Source organism: Fusarium solani (assembly GCF_023522795.1).
Source record: "Fusarium solani strain SB1 chromosome Unknown bctg00000010, whole genome shotgun sequence".
Classification (NCBI taxonomy): domain Eukaryota; kingdom Fungi; phylum Ascomycota; class Sordariomycetes; order Hypocreales; family Nectriaceae; genus Fusarium; species Fusarium solani.
In genome coordinates, this window is record NW_027072147.1 from 1,779,357 (window position 1) to 1,798,016 (window position 18,660).

Genomic DNA, 18,660 nt, shown 5'->3' on the forward strand with positions numbered 1-18,660 from the left:
TCGGGAACATTGAGCGCGTAGCTCCGACCGAGGGACGCCACAGGCGCGATAGAGGGGCCCACTCAAATTTTGAGCCTTAGCAGACAGAGGTTTGCTTCGTCCGTCGCAACATCGGAAGCTGAGAAATGCCGCGGCGATGACGGCATCGCAACCTCCTCAACTTTGATTTTTCCACTCTTACGTCCCTCCAACATACGAATTCCTCACGGCTTAGCTCGGTCCTGTTCTGCTCTGCTCTGCCCCTTTGCCCTGGCAAACAGCGTGGCCTCTGAACATGCTCCGCTGAGTGGGTGTCTGAACAATCCCCCGCCGTCACCATGGTTTCGGGAGTAGCACGCCGGGTGCTGCTCCCACGCGTCGCCGAGACCTCCCCGCTACCCTTACAAGTGTCTCTCGCTGCATCGCGGAGTTCATGGTCAGCTTCTCCCTACAAGTCCGACGCTTCTCCGCTCCAGGCGAGGTTCTTCCACGCCTCTTCCGCCCACCAAACCGCACTGCCGCCCTTCTCTATCGCCGCCTTCCGATCATCGGCGCTCAACACCCAATTCCGCAATCCGCTCTCCCAGACGCAAGCGCAGACTCGGCCTCTTCAGAATGGTTCGGTGACTGATGCCTTGCGCCAATTCTCTACGGCGCCTCGTCTACTACGGGAGATTCAAACCAAGGCCGAGGAGGGCGTCAAGAAGTCTGTTGAGGTAGAAGCTCAGCAAGAACAGACGGAGGAGCACGAGAAGCATGAGTTTACCAAGAGCGAGAAGGCTGCTCGGGCTGCGCAGGTCAATCTGTCCGCCAAGTTGTCCAAGGAAGGCAAGGTGCATGCCAAAGCCGGCCTGGACGAAATCTGGCGGCTGATCAAGATTGCGCGCCCAGAGCTTCGATGGCTCGGTATTGCCTTTGTCTTCCTCGTCATCTCCTCTAGCGTCACCATGTCTATTCCCTTTTCCGTCGGTCGAATCTTGGATCTTGCTACCAAAGGCGAAGCTGAGGATATCCGCATGTTCGGGTTGACTATGAACCAGTTCTTCTTTGGTCTCGGTACAATTCTGACTCTGGGTGCCATGGCCAACTTTGGCCGAGTGGTTCTTCTCCGTATTGTCGGCGAACGTGTTGTCGCCAGACTGCGATCCCAGCTTTACAGACGTACATACGTTCAGGACGCCGAATTCTTCGATGCGAACCGAGTGGGAGACCTCATCTCTCGTCTGAGCTCTGATACCGTCATTGTTGGCAAGTCGGTGACTCAGAATCTCAGCGACGGTCTTCGAGCCCTTTTCAGTGGAGGTGCCGGTTTTGCTATCATGGTCTGGACGAGCCCCAAGCTCACTGGTCTCTTGCTACTCATGTTTCCCCCTATCGCTGTGGGAGCCTTCATCTACGGTCGAGCCATCCGGAATGTCAGCAGGTCCATTCAGAAGAACCTGGGTACATTGACCAAGATTGCTGAGGAGCGTCTTGGCAACGTCAAGACTAGCCAGGCTTTTGTTGGTGAGGTTCAAGAAATCGGCCGGTATAACCGACAAATCAGAAGGATCTTTGCCCTCGGCAAGAAGGAGTCTCTGATCGCCGCCACTTTCTTTGCTTCGACTGGCTGGGCCGGTAACATGACTATCTTGGCCATGCTGGTCGTGGGAGGCAGCTTTGTACGAAGCGGGTCCATGTCAATTGGAGATTTGACCTCATTCATGATGTATACAGCATTCGCAGGCTCCAGTCTGTTTGGTCTCTCGGGTTTCTACTCAGAGCTCATGAAGGGAGTTGGTGCGGCCAGTCGACTATTCGAACTCCAGGATCGCAAGCCTGGAATCCACCAGACCGTTGGTGTTCGAGTCAAGTCGGCTCAGGGTCCCATCAAGTTTACGGATGTCTCTTTTGCTTATCCCACACGGCCGGCCGTCAAGATCTTCAACGGGATCAACTTTGAGATTCCATCTGGCAGCAATGTCTGCGTTGTTGGCCCATCAGGAGGAGGCAAGTCAACAGTGGCCTCTCTCCTCCTCCGGTTTTATAACCCTACTGGTGGATCCATCACCATCAATGGTCAGGATATTTCCAAGATGAATATCAAGTCTTTGCGAAGACGGATCGGTATGGTCTCACAGGAGCCTGTGCTCTTTTCTGGTACCATTGCCGAGAACATTGCCTACGGAAAGCCCCGGGCGAGCCGCCTCGAGATCATCTCCGCCGCTCGACGAGCCAACTGCAACTTTATTAGCGATCTGCCCGATGGCCTGGAGACCCAGGTTGGTGCCCGTGGTTCCCAGCTCTCTGGAGGTCAGAAGCAGCGCATTGCTATTGCGCGAGCCCTCCTTAAGGACCCCGATATCTTGATCCTTGATGAAGCTACTTCTGCTCTGGATGCCGAGTCGGAAACTCTGGTCAACGAGGCTCTGGCCGGTCTCCTTCGCGGACGCAACACGACCATCTCCATTGCTCACCGTCTCTCCACCATCAAGCGATCTGACCAGATCATCGTTCTCAACAACGAAGGCAAGGTCGCTGAGATCGGCAGCTACCATCAGCTCGCGGCGGACAAGGAGAGCGCGTTCAGCAGGCTGATGGAGTGGCAGATGAGCGGTGGTGAGGTTCCCGAGAAGGGCAATGCTGCCTCTCGGGCACACATCACCGAGGCAGAGGAGCTCGAGGATGACCTGGAGAGGCGAGAAGAGGAAGATGATATGGATGTCTTTGAAGAGGAGGAGAAGAAGGAATCCAAGGATGAGGAGAAGCGTCCCTGAAGTGACGCGCATGGCATAGAGCAAGCACCCTTTCTCGTCGCAAGGATGTAATACCACAGGCTCAACTCTGGGCCACTTGGGGGGAGAACAGGTTTTAGACGAATCATGTACATTATATATCCCGATATCTACGTCTGGGTTCTGTGGCAGATGATTCTGCTGCCAGCAGCTGCAGAGAGAACTCCACTCGACAGGTACCCTACTTTCGTTGGCGTCGTCGGTCCGGTCTGTTATTTAATCCCAAAAAATGGAGAAAATGGATCAAGGGGTTGGGGGCAGGCGGGCGTGAATAGAAGGCAGAGTTTCAATATGGTGTTTCTTGGCCAGGGGCCTCACCTACTAACTAACCGACATACGCAGTAATGGACCCATAGCAGTTATTCGTATATGAGTTGACCTGCATCAAATATCGCTGCAAGGCATATGTATATCCGTATTCCATCCTCGAAATGATGAGAGTAAGCAGATTTGAGTGGTATTATTCTAGCGCGACGCCATTCAAGCCTCGTTCATGTGGTGAAGCCAATAACTATATCGCAGGTTGAGTTTCTCGGCAACGGCTGTCACATGTGACCCAAATGGATCAAAGACAAGCGGCATGACCCTTACCTAACGGCCAAGTTTAATCTCAAGGCTGCCTTGAGCTTCGGCGCAACACGATTTCCCACCTCGGACAGCTTCATTTGTTGCTAAAAACAATCTTGGGCATCGTCTGATACATCAGATACTGGTATTTTTTGCTGCATTTCGCTTCTTCGTCAGCTTTGTTACAACTACCCCGACAAGCAAGCTCCATGTCAACCGAAACCGAGGGTACGTTTGAGGTGGGGGGTGCCAGCCTGTACACAAAGACCTGGACGGTAAGCAGAGCCATGAACGTAAGGTCGAGACAAGAGAGGAGATGCTGATGCTTGAATAGCCCGAGGGACCCATCCGGGCCAAGGCCGTCTTGTTGCATGGCTTCAGTGACCACATCGGCTGGTACAACGACGTCTGCCGCGTCCTGGCATCCAACGGCATCCAAGTCTTTGGCTTCGACCAGCGCGGATGGGGTCGCAGTGTCAGGAAGCCCTCTGACAAGGGCAACACCGGCCCGACGTCCCAGGTCACTGCCGACATCGCCGCTTTCTTGCAGAGCAAGCTGCCCTCGGAAGTGCCGGTCTTTGTCCTCGGCCACTCCATGGGCGGCGGCGAGGCCATCACGCTCGCGGCTGATCCGCAGTACGCCGAGCTGGTGAGCCAGGTGCGCGGCTGGATACTCGAGGGGCCGTTCATCGGGTTTGCACCTGAGGAGGTCCCCAGTTCAATCAAGATTGCTGCCGGACGACTGATGGGCAGACTTCTCCCGCATTTCCAGTTGAAGCATGTCGTCACACCAGAGAACCTGACGCGAAGGCCTGAGATAGGCAAGGGGTTCCGGGACGATCCGCTGTGCCACGATACGGGCACGTTGGAGTGCTTGGCGGCAGTGCTCGATCGCACCGCAGCTCTGCAGTCGGGATCCGTCAAGCTCGGGAGCGAGGTGAAGGCGCTATGGCTTGGCCATGGCGATGCCGACATGGCGTGCAGCTACGATGCTGCCATCAAGTACGTGGAGAACCAGGACATCGCAGACAAGGTCATCAAAACGTACAAGGGCGGGTATCATGCGCTGCACCTGGACCTGTGTCAGGATGAGTTTGCAAAGGATGTCGTCAACTGGGTCCTAGAGAGGAGCCCGGATAACGGCAAGATCGAGGCAAAGCTATAGTGTAGCTACGCTAGCGACGGTTCTCGTGCTACCTTGATGGGAGCCAAGGGTGGGGAGCCTGTGATACAGAAGAGCCATTGGGCTCTGGGGTTTCGGGTACCTGTACGATGTGAGCGATGTAGTGAAGCATCACTTGATGCTGTCACACCTGTTTCGTGTATTTTCAGAGAAGTTTCATTTATTTCAGAGAGCGATGAGGTGAGATTTTATATGGACATCAGCCCATCACCCTGTGGCTAGCTGACCTATCTGACTATCGATGGCTAGACCAGCAACTACCCCAGATTTATTGCCGTTTCTTGGCAACGCAGCAACCAGCAGACCAATAGATTGAAATGCTGCAGCTGGGCCCTTCTCACGCTATCGATTTGTGAAATGGAGTTTCCGCTGGTGAATGAGCGTTTCCCGTTGCGTCAGGGGCGGGCCCAGGTGCCCGTATCTTGTTCCGAGGACGCCCGAAACCCAGGGCGTTTTCGAGACGCCCGAAGCTACGGGACGCGGAGCCCAGCCCCGGCCGTTTTTCGAGGCATTCTCGGCGCCGTTGTGGACTATAATTGAACCTCATCCGCTCCCTAATTCAACGTCGTCTTTGCCCTTTCTCTTCCACTGTAATATCAGCCATTTCTCCCACCTCTCCCACGCCGCTCGGAGACGACCCCCCGCCCCAAGCGTTCAGGGCGGGGACTCACTAACCCCTGCCCGACCCTCGCTCAGGTACCCCGCGTCCTTAGCACTATCGCTCCTGCAAGTGCACCTGCGCGGTTCTCTGTTAAGACGCCCGTCGAAAGCGACCTTTTACACTTTGGGCGACCATCTCCCGGCGTGGGATCTTTGAGGGCCTTGACGCTATTGACGTAAACACCCAGTCCCTTTGCCTTCGCTTCCTCTACTCGCAATCATGCCCAACCCACGTGGGCGGACCAGAAGACATGGCTGGTTGGCCAGACCGGACCGGGTATGTTTGTTGTGGTGTTTATCAATCGCTTTGCTATCAGTCTCGCCTCTCCTTTTGGGGTAAGGATGGTAGGGAGGGCCAAGAAATCCATGTGACTGATCTTGGTTATTGGTGACGATCGTTTTGGCTCATCGCAACGCTAGGAGAGGCCTCTTTGAGGAGGAGAGAAATACTACTCCGCTCTTTAGGACCTGTTCATCCTCGCACAATATCTTGACTCTTGTATTTCCATCTATCTTCTTGTGTGTTTGCACTTTCAGGAGCCTCGTTGTCTTACCCGGCCTTCCGGTCTCCTGCCACATCAAGAAGCCGCATTGTGTCGGTCTTCTCTTCTGGGACAGCTTCCCCTCAAGCTCGTCACCTCACTGACCGCCATCCTCGGCACTTGGATATCTCCCATTCGCTCGCGTGACTCCTCACGAGCCCTCACAGCTTCTCATATCCCCCTCCTCACAGCTTCCAAGTCGATTGAAAACTGCAATCGCCCATCATGTCTCCCGACAACTCCAGCACCGTCATCCACCACCCACACGCCATCCACCTCCAGTCCCTCAATGTAGCTCGCAGCAGCTCGCGGAGCTCCAACAACCGCCATGCATCCAGTACCGCCTTTGAGCCCGTGACGGCGGACGACAACGAGACCATTGCCCGGAATCCCTCTCACTTGACAGACGTCGAAAGCCAGGTCACCGCCACTGGTCGCCGACACCCCAGCTGTCTCGACCCTGACCCGTACGGTCTCTCGCGGGCGTACAAGACGGATTCGGACCTGGACGAGATCAAGGCCAACACGTCGCGGAAGCGCGACGGCGCCGCTGGCCGCAAGTGCATCCCCGATCAGGTGGGCTCCAAAGTCAAGGCGCGCAAGCTCCAGGGCTTCTACAAGAACCAGAACGCGGCCATTGAGCGCATGCTCAAGTCCGTTGAGGAGCACCGCGACGAGGCCCGCCAGGAGCATGGCGATGATCAGCTCAAGTTCCGCATCGCCGTCTGGGGCTCCTTTGCTGCCAACGTTGTCCTGTCGGCCGTCCAGCTCTACGCCGCCATCTCGTCAGGCTCCCTCTCGCTCTTCACCACCATGGCCGACTCCATCTTCGACCCTCTGAGCAACCTCACCCTCATCCTCTCTGCCCGAGCCATTCGCCGCGTGGATCCCCGCCGCTTCCCCGCGGGCAAGGCCCGTCTCGAGACTGTGGGCAACATTGTCTTTTGCTTCCTCATGATTGCTGTCTCTCTCATTATTATTGCGTTTGCCTGTCAGGAGCTGGTTCAAGAGAAGGATGATAAGAAGTTCTACCTACCCTCTGTTGTCGCCGTCTGCTGCGCTTTCGCCACCAAGTTTGCCCTCTTCCTCTATTGCTGGGCGCTCAAGGACAAGTACAGTCAGATCAACATTCTCTGGCAGGATCACCGCAACGACCTTCTCATCAATGGCTTCGGTATCCTGACATCCGTCGGTGGTGCCAAGCTCCTCTGGTGGATTGACCCGATGGGCGCCATCCTCCTGTCGGTGCTCATCTCTGGTATCTGGTTGGGCACCGCCTTTGGCGAGTTCCTCCTCGTCGTCGGCGTTACGGGCTCTGTCGAGATGCAGCAGCTCATCACGTACGTGTGTGTCACTCACTCGGATGCCATCCAGGGCATCGACACGGTGCGGGTATACCACTCGGGCCCGCGTCTGATCGCCGAGGTCGACATTGTCATGGACCCAACTCAGACGCTGCAGGAGAGCCACGATGTGGCCGAGGCGCTGCAGTTCAAGCTTGAGGATCTTCCCGACATTGAGCGAGCGTATGTCCACATTGACTACGAAACGACACACAAACCAGAACACAAGTTCAAGAAGGATCTGTAGTTCTAGCTCCGGAATGTATTTTCAGGGGATGAGGGCGTCTTGAGTGGTTGAGGAGTTTAACAAGCTCGTATTGGGTGTTGAAATGTGTGGTTAAAGGGGTCATGGTGGCTTGAGACATGACCCAAGAGAGACAGGAGAGCTGAGACAATGCAGTTGAACACATTGGCAGATTCAGCTCTAGAACCTAAGTGTAAGATGGGGAGATGACATGCCGAGAGCAATAGATAGATGCAGCTCTCGAACCAGTCAAAGCCAGCTCGATACTGTAGCAGGCAAAGTGTGTAAATCATGGACCGATTTTTTAGGAAACAGGAAAGAGATACCATCATTGATGCAACTTAAGCTCACGTGGACCATGCAAGTAAGATCGTGTGATGCGCAAAGATCGACCTAATAGGTAGATGAAACAGGCATCGTCGAGATATCTTTGATGCGGGTATGTGGGCGCATTGCAGATCTCGGCATATTGGGTCCGGGGTAGCAAGACGAGGCTTCCCTGGCTGAAGGAAGTGAGATGGGCTGGCATGGGCAAAGACACCTCCTCTCGGATGTACTTGGCCCGATTAAACATGGATGTCTCGGAGAGGAGAATCTCACGCGTGGCGCAAAAGACCTCAGGGTTAACATCTGCAAGCAAGAGACGTCACAGCATTTCGACTGGCATATGAGAGGAGATTGGATGTCTTTATAAGGGATGAAGAGAAGAGGGGGCTCTGCAGCGCGCAGTGGTCGTATATGCGGTGTTAACATCCAATCTGCAACATCGATCAAGGGAAAGACGACTAGGAATGGTTGAGATTGCGTATCCAGACCGGGCAAGCCTTGTTGCTTGATGCTAGGGCGCGTCGCATACTTGCAGCGGCTTACAAGGGGAACATGACCAGTTTGGGATGAATGCAGGAGACGGCCTCAGACCGAGGGCAAGGACTACGCCATGCTGTGTATGATGTGAATGCATCAAGAGCAATTGCGAATTTGCAAATGGATAAGTCGCCTGGCCCAGGATAATTAGCATGCACATCAGATGAAAGGAATTCCATCATCATGCAGCCGTTGAAATTAGTGGCGATTTGCTAGAGCCGCTGCCACTGGTCCAAGCCCATCTCGGCCGGGACTCGAGCCTGCCAGGGGGGCACCTACGTACCAACATATCATCCACTGCAACCCCAAAAACATGTCTATCCGTTATGCTCATTTTTTTTTCTTATCACAGACGCACTGCTACCCTCAGACTTTCCCCTCGTCGGCGCTTCTAGAACGCCCCTTGCTAGCCAGCCGTGGCTTGCAGCAGAGTTTCTGGTCCCTGAGGGAGAGAAAAAGTTCGCTGAAGCTTGTCCAAATTGCAGGGAGCGGTTTTGCGTTCATGCCTGCTGGTGGGGGCCGCCTGCTCCACTAGAAAACGGCAATCCCTGCGCCTCTGCCCCACAGGAGCTCGCTCGGGTAGCAGGCGCAAGGTTCCTAGCCAGGTTCCCCCTCCAGGGCCATCATCGGATCATCACATCACCATTGCCAGGTGCATCTCTCTCTGCCTCTCGCTCTCTCTTTACCTACCATCCTCTCTGTTATCACGTCACGTCCCGCTTCCAATCTTATTCCTCTCTTTTCCGAGAGTCCACCCGTCGATACGAGGGGATTTTTACAATATTCTCAAACGCACTAGTTAATTCGCTAGCTTTTTTTACCAAGTCAAAGCTCCCGACGTCCTCTGCCTTGACTGACGACGACTCCTCGGCTTCTCGACGCGCTCCGTCCGTTAACCGCGACACCCCGTCAAACCTCCCACCCTCCGACTCCCTCTCAGCATCTCCTCCTCTCGAGTTCCCATCCATGCGTTGCTGACCGGCATATTCAACCTGTAGCTGACCTGGGCGGATCGCTCCCGAGGTTTGTCTTACAGCCAAGGTCAACTCAGTCGCAATGGCCGCTTCAGGTGCAGGCGGGGAGCAGGTCTATGCTACGGTTCGTCCCCTATCCGCGCCCTCCGAGCTGTTCGGAGCTCTCGTCCGACTTGGATATCGGCAAACTGACTCTCAAATAGCTTCTTCTGAGCGATTCCTACCTCCCTGGTCCGTCAATTACTTGCAATTAGCTTCCGTGCCCTCTCGACATCTCGCTGACCCTCCTACAGGCGCCCTGGTTCTCGCACACTCCCTCCGCGATGCTGGAACCCATCGCAAGCTGGCCGTTTTGGTCACGCTCGACTCTGTGTCTGCCGACTCCATTACCCAGCTAAAGGTAAGTTCCCAATGCCCTAGGTTTTCCAGATTTGCCGGTGCTAACCAACTACCCCCTAGGCGGTTTACGACTACATCTTTCCCGTCCCGCGCATTCGCAATGACAACCCAGCCAACTTGTACCTTATGAATCGTGGCGATCTGCATTCAGCCTTTACCAAGATCAATCTTTGGAAGCTCACGCAGTTCTCAAAGATTGTCTACATCGACGCCGACATTGTCGCATACAGAGCTCCCGATGAGCTCTTCGATATCACGCACCCTTTTTCTGCCGCCCCCGACATTGGATGGCCAGATCTCTTCAACACGGGTGTCATGGTTTTGACGCCCAACATGGGTGATTTCTATGCCATGATTGCAATGGCTGAGAGGGGTATCTCGTTTGATGGTGCCGACCAAGGTCTCATCAACATGCATTTCGGCAACCAGTACAACCGCATCAGCTTCACCTACAACGTCACTCCGTCTGCCCACTACCAATACGTCCCAGCGTATCGGCACTTCCAGTCCAGCATAAATATGGTGCATTTTATCGGCGCCAACAAGCCATGGTTCACTGGCCGAGACGCCCCTCGCGGGGCCGATCCCTTCAACGACATGGTAGGGCGGTGGTGGGCTGTCTATGACAGACACTATAGGCACCAAGTAGGTTCTTGACATTTCGTGAGTCGCAGAGTTTGATCTGACATAATTGTCTAGGAGTCTACTCCAGAAAAGGGGCCCCCTGCTCCCGAGTATGTACAGTACTTTACCAAGGGCGAATGGCACCCTGAGCCGACACACGGGCAGCCACCTGCTGGTGAGCACCATTCCCATGACCAACAGGGCTCTTCTTCTGGTGAGCACCATCCTGAGCATCAGCCGCGTCATGATGGGCATGATCATGGACATCAGCACCACCCACAAGATTCCGGCCATCATCATGAACAGCATCATGACCAGGGCTCTCACGGTGGAGCTCCACCTCCTGGTCCCCAGGGCGAACAAGCTCAGCATGAACACCACTCGGAGCAACACGGCACCGAGCATCACCACCATGAAGGGGCCCCGCATGTGCACCAACATACAGAGCCAAAGAATGAGCCTCCCCCTATTACGATGCACAGCTGGGATGCTCAAAGGTAGGCATAGTGTTTGCAGCCCTCCAGCCCCTGAGTGAATTGCTGACCTTATTAGACAACCACCTCCCTCCGACTCGAAGCCTGAAGCGATGAACTTCCCATCAACGCATTATGAGATGTCCCAGGACACAGCCCCGTTCGTCCCGCCCGAACGATACCCGAGTCCACCAAAGAATATGTGGTACGAGGTTCCCAAAGAGCCTCCGGCGCCGCCCACCAAGGCACCTTCTGAGATTTTCCCCTGGGAGCGCAACCGACCACCCCCGACAAGAAGCTTTGTAGAGCCCCCTGCACCAGAGCCTGTACCAGAGCCTGTCGTCGAGCCCGCGCCACAGCCTTCGGTGGTGCATACGGGAGGACCTTCACACCAACCTCCAGGCCAACCTTCATGGCAACCCTCAGGAGAACCTTCAGGGCAGCATTCGGTACAACGTTCGGTACAACATTCGGGACAACAGCCAGGACAACAGTCAGGACAGCCATCTGGAGAATACTCTGGAGAACCTTTGGTGGAGTCTTCGGCAGAATCTTCCACAGGACCATCTGCAACGACTGAGGTCCTTACTGAATCCGCTGGAGTAGCTTCGTCCACGACCGAAGCAAAGAGTGAGCCATCCACGCCAGTCACGCCAACCGTTCAGATCATTCCATCAGATCCCTGGACGTCATTCACGCGTGTCAATGCCTGGGATGAGGTCCCAGAGATTGAGCGTTATGTTGAGGGTCTGCGCGGCCACCGACGTGGCAAGAGTTCGGGCTCCCTCGGACGTATCAAGAGCCCATCAGCTGCCCCGTGGAGAGATGACCGGGGTGGTGTGAGGCTTCGTGGTATGAAGCTCACTGATTTCCCCAGCGCAGCGGAGCGTCCGAGTTTGCCGGTGACACCAGCGCCGATCCACCGGCAGTCATTCTGGTCGGGAGATGACACGGAACATGGGGGCCATGGAGGGGCAAGGCAGCTTCCGGAAGCTGAGGGGGTGCCGTCGCAGTCTGACTGGGTATGTGTGCATGGGAGACGATGGGGGCCTGCAGACTGCCTGTGTGAGTTGACTGACTTGGTGCTGCATCACCAGGATCCATTGGCACAGCTTCAGAAGTTGGCCAAGCAGCACGATGTGTTGCTGAAGAAGCTCGGTGGTGGGGACGAGGGCGAGGAGCGAGAGAGCGGTGCGGGAGGTGTGAGTCGCGAGATCCCATCACGCCCATTGCCCTTTGGTTCAGAGGATATAAGGTCACCTACTTATGTTGCGCAGTCGGCCCCAGGAGTGCTCAGCCCCCAGCCGGTGAAAGGCGAGAGGTCGGCGAGCATCCTGCGGGAGATGAGTAGTAGTAGCAGCGGCCTTGAAGCCACGACTACGACTTCGAAACCGTCATCGATTCCCGAGCCGAGCTATTCAGGACCCGGGGCAGCATGGGAGAGGGGAGAGGAGTTCTTGGAGCGCGAGACCCCATTGCCACCCAAGGACGAGGACTTGGATGTGCTCGAGACATAGGAGAAGGTGATTTTGGGGTCGACTAACACTCTTGGACTGGAAGACATGGACGCCTCCGGAGATGAGATGGAATGATTAATGCGCACCGTTTCAACGGACAAACATGGGAGCAGGTATAGGTACAGGCACAGGTACAGGTATGGCGGAATTCTTGGGTAACCGTACCACGGATACGGGTTTTCTTTGTCAATTGCCCTCTTGGCTTACCTTGGTCACCTTTCTTTTCCTTTCTTCTGCTTTGCTTCGACGCTCATGGTCAACGGTGGAGGAACAGCGAGGAGGGGAGGGTATATTTTGTCTCGGAATGTCGACACTATGGAAACGTCTCTTTAGGAGTCATCAAGAGCAGGAAGCATATTTCCCTTTGAGCCGCTGCCTTTGGATTCACTCGACTCGCCTGCCTTCTTCCTTCATTGCATCCTGCATCTCTCTGCTGTGTGTTTCTGTTATTCGCTTTGGTATGTTTCGATGCATTGTTTGTCTTGCCCCCTGACTTTCCATATCTGCATCATCTCCTTTTTACTCATCAATCAGCATCCCGTCACTGCGACGACCAATGGCATCATCATCATCGTCATAGGAGTTTCTGGGTCATGTCGAGACTTGATGTATAGTACGGATTACTTTCGCATGTCCAGCGTTGGAAGATGTACAATATTCGATTCAGCAGTCACAAACTTGTATTCTTGAGTATTGCAGTATATTATCAGCCAGCCCAATATGAATGATGTCAAGTCAGAATATGTGATACGTGGTATATAATACCGTCAGGTACAAAGAGTGAGTGACCTGATCACACTTCTCATTCTGCTATGTCTTGTCTCTGATACAACCAATATCCACGTTTCTACAACCCATCCATCATCTTGACTACTGTTAGTCATGTGTGTACACAACAAACCCCATACAATCAAGCAAAGAAAATCAATATGAAAAAGGAACGAAAAAACTCCCCCAAAACGCCGGGTTCATGTCGCTACTTGGAGTAAAAGATGTGAGTTTTGAGCTCATTAATGAGCCAACTGAGTATGTATGTATGTATGCAGTGGGTATGCCGATGTAGAGAGAGAGGTAGGGGGGAAGCGCATCTAACTTTTTCAGCTCAATCATCGTCTAATCCTCCCTCCGCTCGCTGCTGGTGCCCTCTTCACTTCTGGCCATGCCCTCCTCGTCATCTACATCCTCAACAGTCACAGCTCGAGCCTTTCCTTTGGCGGGTTTCGTCTCTGGCAAGTCGTCCGAGTCACTTGACTGCGCCGACGAATCGTCTTGCTGCATCTGCTGGTGAGACTCTGCCTCCGAGTGGGCTAGCTGAGAGGATGAGTCAACAGGGGCAGCTTGGCCTGCAGTTACATGTGGCTCGTTTCGAGGTACTGAATCGGTCTGGTCCAGGCGAGCGCCGCTGCCACCAAACAGCTGAGCCGATCCTCCCCAGTTAGGCATGCGAGGGCTGGGTGCAACTACAGTAGGAGGGTCCACGGCGCGCATAAACTGAGAAGTGAACTGAGAGGGTTGGGAAGAACGAGAGATGGTGGTCTCAGGGGCAGAAACCGATGAGCTGGGCTCAGTCGAGGCCTGGGCGTCATTACTTCCACTTCCACTGGGGGACGGCTGTCTGGCAGTAGGCGTAGGTTGAGGCACATTGTTACCATCAGCCACTGTCGCCTGAGACCCAGCCTGAGGCGAGGGCTGAGTCGAGCTCTGGCCCCCATCTAGCCTATGCAGGGGCAACAGAGACCAACCAGGCGGGATGACAACACCCTCTGGGAGGTCGGTGCTTCCAGCGGGAATAGGCACGGCATTGGCAGGTGCGCCGTGCCGGGCCATGAGAGGGCTCGAGTTTCGTGGAGGGATAGTGGGGAATGAGGGGAAACCGGGTGGTTGGGTCACGGCCACTTGAGGTGGCATCTGATAGTGGTGATGGTGATGGGGGACCAGAGGAGGTTGCGTCGTGGGAAGAGCAGAGGAGGGCGCCGACTGGGACTGGCCACCCTGCGATTGCTCTTGAGACTGCTGGTGCCTTTGACGGAGGCGTTGAAGCTCAGCCTGGAGCAGATGGACGGTTTGCAATTCTTGCTGGGCAACCTGAAGTGACTGCAGCTCGCGTTGAATCATCATATCCGCTTGATACAGCAGAGTCCCAATATTCTGAATGTTGTCTCCGGTGAGCGGCTGAGGAGTAGCCGGGCCAGTCTGGACAGCAGGGTTGGGAGTAGCAGCCGCTGGTGTAGGAGGAGCCAGACCCTGATTAAAGGCAGCTTGAGGCATACCGAACTGTTGAGCAAGCTCTCGCACTTGCTGGCCGTTGGCTCCGAATCCTATCCGTATGGGGCCAAAGTTGAATATTCTCGGCCCTTGACGCTGTTCAGGTCCAGCTCCATCCCCGTTCTGCTGCCCCTGAGCTGCGGCGTTTCCAGCATCTGCTGGGGCTTGCTGGTTTGCAGGACCCCTAGCTCCAAGCTCAATCCGAAGTCCGGCTGCTCTGTTCTCGGCTGCTCGGGCATTATCGTTGAGGCTAACGGGGCGACGGCAGATAGGACAGGCTTGTTGGCGTTCAAGCCAGCTCTTGAGGCAGCCAAGGTGCAGAATATGCCCACAGGGAAGCTTCTTGGGCCGGACTCGGTCAATCGTGTCTGGGTTATTTTGGGGATCCCAGAGCTGCATGTCCTCACGGCATATAATGCACGTGTTCTCTCTTGCCAGGTCCTCCTCGGTAGCGTCGGGATATCGATTCATCTCCTGCACAGCCTTTCGGTATCGCAGCAGAGCTCCCAGTCTCTTGATAAAGTCCCTTGAGGTCATGAACAAGTCCCTCATGATGTGGATAGGGAGGCCATAGAAAGCAAGGAGCATAAAGAAGAAAGCCACGTAAATACCCAGCTTCATCATGTCTAGTCTCGTCAGTATTGCACTTGGATTATAAATCGACAATTCTTACCGCTGATGAGGTCCAGCCAGAGCACGAATTCTCCCTTGGCTGACCATCCTGGCACCTCGATATCCATCTCTTCGATGTCGTCTGGGTTGGGCAGAGGTTCCTCAGACACCTCCTCGCCTGCTGCCGCCGCCGCCTGCCGTTGCTGCACGATAGTATCCCGCTCCCTCTGAACCTCGGCCCTCCGCGCAGCCAGACGCCTGTGCTTCTGTGTCTCTTCAATGCGATGCTCCACCAGGGAGAGTGCGTAGCGAGCCGACGTCCGCCATGAGCAGGTCGCCAGAATGGCAAACTCAAACAGAAACATAAACATCATGTTGGGCTTCGCCTGCTGAATAACCGTGTTGACCGTGTAGCGGAGGATGAACATGTCGTAGGCGAAGCTCAGCAACAGGGACGCGCTGAGTCGCAAGTGGAAGAGACGGGGATTCGGTGGTGGTGCCTGCTCGAGCAGCTCGACTCGCGCGTCGCCGATCCATCCCCAGATCTTGCCCGTAACCAGGGCTGTAAACATGACGAGGAACCAGGCCCCAATCTCGTCTCGGAAGATGGTCATGGCCAGGCATGTCTCTGTTATCGCAAACCAGGCTCGTTCGGTAAGTTGCTCGACCTCGACGGCGCGGAGGGGGCCAAAGAAGAGCCGGATAAGTCCGTAGACGATGCTGCTGTACAGCAGCAGCGAAAAGTTGACCAATACCTGGTGGTTGTGAGGTCAGCATGGGATTACGCTCACGGTGAGGGGAGCTCCGGTTTCCGGGACCGCGGGGGGACACATACCAGCAGACAAGAGTTGCTCTGGGCCAGATAGACCATGGCCGAGTAGAAATTGGCGCGCTGGTAAAAGGCCGAGAGCACGATAGTGCCCGCGAGGGCCGTCGAGGCCTGGATGTACAACTGTCAGCGTGGGTTCTAGGTGATCTACCATAGCTCCAGATAGCTTCCCCAAGCTTCCACCGAGAGATCCATCCATTACTTACCCCAGCATACCAGCCCAGCCGCATCTTGTTGGGCATGGAATCTCCAGCGATAGTGGGATAGCTCTAAAATTGGAAATGGTAACAGATCATTCCCGCATCCCCATTGTCGAAAACCGCGCGTCGCTTGGTGAGTGTTTCGACAAAAGTAACAAAGGCGCCTCTACTGTAATGTGCTTCTTGATGCCACGTTAAGCAGAGCCAGAGCCACACGAGCGATGACGCAGGGGTGGCGGCCGAGGCACGTGATGCTTATCGCACCTTCTCAGTTCGCAGCGCTAGCTGCCGGTGTTTACCCGCTTGGTCATCAGATTTAGCGGGAACTTGGTTGATCATGAGAAGCCTACCCTAAAGCCGGGGACGAAGAATGAGTTTCTGACAGGTTGAAGAGAACACTTCAACTTCAACCTACATATTCTGACAATCCATTGTCTGGTATGAAGTAAGCTAAATCATACACTTGGCTTTCCATGTGAGTTAAGCCCGGATTATCCGACCCCGTTATTCAATTGCTGATTCCGACCTGCTGTGCTTCGTCTAAGTGAGTTCTGTCGGCAGAGCTTCACACAACATCAACCATGGCAGCGCCGATACTCACACCAGCATTACTTGCGGCAATCAGGAAACAACCCAATCTACCCCAAAATACGTGGTACTTCATTGCTGCTACAACATTGTCTGCGCTCAATCGGCCAGATGAACTGCCCAATGTCTACAAGCATGCTGTTGAAGCAAGTCCTGACATAGCCGAGGCTATACCAGGGCGGGACGAGCAGCTAAGCATATCAAGGCGCATTCGCGAGGCCCTCCTAAAAGCATCTGCAGTTGGAGGCATGCCAAGAGTACGCAAGACGGGAGGACATAATGCCAAGCCGGAAACTGACTTCACACATAGACCATCAATGCTCTGCTGACACTCAAGTCCGTGACGCCAGAGGACCTCCTCGACGCAACTCCTGGGGACAAACCCTCCCCGAGGTTTAAGGATGTATATCAAACACCGCCATCGGAGGTGCTTGAGCGCGGCCAGACATTCTTCAACCAGATATACGGCAAGATTTCCAGGCGTGTGATGGGACAGATGGACCGCTCAGGAGCAGAGGACTTGGGCCTGGTGGCGAGACTGACGTACGGCTACGTCCTCAGCAACACGGATGTTCTCACGCCAGCAGAGACATCCTTTGTACTAATTGCTAGTCTTATACCGCAGGACGTAAGTGAGAAACTTCTCATCAGACTGCCCTTGGCCTCCCTTGGACCCGATGCTGACTGGTCTACCCTAGGTCAACCCTCAGCTCAAGGGTCACTTGCGGGGAGCGCTCAACGGAGGAGCCAGTGTAGAGGAAATAAGGGCAGTCAGAGATGTGGTGATAAAGATCTGCGAGGCATCTGGTATGAAAAGGCTCAGTGAAGATGCCGTCGGGGGCTGGGGCTGGAGAAGTGAAGTCGCAACTGTATAGAAGCATACACATGAGGCACCATTGGATGTAACCACGGCTTGTTCGCATGTATACGACATACCCTGAACCACCCATCATGGGTGTCATAAATCGACATGACGGACCACACTGCCGGGCCAGTCACGTTCAGCGTACAACCCCAGATGCGTGTCATGATAATAACGGAAGTGTTATATGTCATGCATGCAACTTCCCGTCGATCATAATCGATCATGACCCATCTCATTATCGCAAGCAACAGCCTTACGAATGCCCATTCCAGGAAACTCATTGCGTACGTAGTGCGTACTCACTCGGAAAGAATCTTCAGTAAGCATAGGGTTCCATTCTTCATACGGGTCCGTACGATGGATAGCGCTCCGTTTCATGTGCAAAAACGACCGCAAAAAAACGTCCGTGTCTCTGCCCCTCTGTGGAGGAACGATGGCAGTTGAGTTGCCCTGCTCCCCGGGCAGTTGGGGCTCTGCTCGCCAAAGGTGTTGGAGGACGGAATGAGTTCCGCAGTTAGGCGAGCCTGCGCGTAGATCTAGGCGTTGGAGTTCCGAGGTCACGCGCCTAGCCCAGGGTATCGACCAAACGAGTTAACTGCAATGAGGAAAGGATGAGCTTGCGAACCGGGGTTCGGGGGGCCGGAGAGTTGGAGAGGGGCGGCGCCGGGGGTGGCAGCCGGGGCGCGAGCCAATGTCTAATGCCGCTTGCTACCCGCAGATTCGAGGCAATCGAGGCCAGCCATGGCCAAATTCGGGCGCACCATGGTCCTGGTCTGATGCTGCTCAATGCTGGTTCGCTGCAGGGGACCCTCGACATCTCATCGACAGGAGCTTCCCGTGGCCAAAGCAAAGGCAAACTTTCAACCGTCGGGGGTTTGAGACACTGCTTGACGAGTCTCGACCTTGAAGACGCCTGGGGAATTGACGCGGGTCGCCACGTCAGACTCTCCTCAACGGTCTGCTGTACTGTATCTGCCGGATGTATCTCATCAGACTGAGAGGAACCCCCACAACACCCGACTTGACCATCTGGTGACGGATGTGTGCGCCTAGGTCGGCTGTCGTCGAGATGGGTACCCCAGGCACCTGGTACAATCTCGACCAGAAAGTACAGTATCCATCTGTACTCCGTATCCCCCGACAATTGCTTTCGCGAGA

At 54.9% G+C, this 18,660-nt stretch overlaps 6 protein-coding genes across 6 annotated transcripts; 5 read left to right on the forward strand and 1 right to left on the reverse strand.

The window, feature by feature from the left end:
- Positions 1 to 317: 317 nt before the first annotated feature.
- MRS44_014632 (uncharacterized protein) lies at positions 318 to 2,735 on the forward strand (the record flags this gene model as incomplete). The annotated part of the gene is made up of 1 exon (XM_065618488.1): positions 318 to 2,735. One exon carries the CDS (start codon positions 318 to 320, stop codon positions 2,733 to 2,735), a length of 2,418 nt encoding a protein of 805 aa, XP_065474560.1.
- Positions 2,736 to 3,529: 794 nt separating this feature from the next.
- MRS44_014633 (uncharacterized protein) lies at positions 3,530 to 4,485 on the forward strand (the record flags this gene model as incomplete). The annotated part of the gene is made up of 2 exons (XM_046284618.2): positions 3,530 to 3,595; positions 3,655 to 4,485. 2 exons carry the CDS (start codon positions 3,530 to 3,532, stop codon positions 4,483 to 4,485), a joined length of 897 nt encoding a protein of 298 aa, XP_046127719.1.
- Positions 4,486 to 5,930: 1,445 nt separating this feature from the next.
- Positions 5,931 to 7,295, forward strand: MRS44_014634 (uncharacterized protein; the record flags this gene model as incomplete). Its single annotated transcript, XM_046284619.2, has 1 exon — positions 5,931 to 7,295. One exon carries the CDS (start codon positions 5,931 to 5,933, stop codon positions 7,293 to 7,295), a length of 1,365 nt encoding a protein of 454 aa, XP_046127720.1.
- A 1,917-nt stretch (positions 7,296 to 9,212) lies between these two features.
- On the forward strand, positions 9,213 to 12,143 carry MRS44_014635 (uncharacterized protein; the record flags this gene model as incomplete). The annotated part of the gene is made up of 4 exons (XM_065618489.1): positions 9,213 to 9,530; positions 9,590 to 10,174; positions 10,229 to 10,650; positions 10,706 to 12,143. 4 exons carry the CDS (start codon positions 9,213 to 9,215, stop codon positions 12,141 to 12,143), a joined length of 2,763 nt encoding a protein of 920 aa, XP_065474561.1.
- Positions 12,144 to 13,256: 1,113 nt separating this feature from the next.
- On the reverse strand, positions 13,257 to 16,079 carry MRS44_014636 (uncharacterized protein; the record flags this gene model as incomplete). Its single annotated transcript, XM_065618490.1, has 4 exons — positions 13,257 to 15,034; positions 15,082 to 15,775; positions 15,856 to 15,972; positions 16,056 to 16,079. The coding sequence occupies 4 exons, from the start codon at positions 16,077 to 16,079 to the stop codon at positions 13,257 to 13,259; spliced, it is 2,613 nt and encodes an 870-aa protein (XP_065474562.1).
- Positions 16,080 to 16,630: 551 nt separating this feature from the next.
- Positions 16,631 to 17,512, forward strand: MRS44_014637 (uncharacterized protein; the record flags this gene model as incomplete). Its single annotated transcript, XM_046284623.2, has 3 exons — positions 16,631 to 16,894; positions 16,948 to 17,265; positions 17,336 to 17,512. 3 exons carry the CDS (start codon positions 16,631 to 16,633, stop codon positions 17,510 to 17,512), a joined length of 759 nt encoding a protein of 252 aa, XP_046127723.1.
- Positions 17,513 to 18,660: the final 1,148 nt, after the last annotated feature.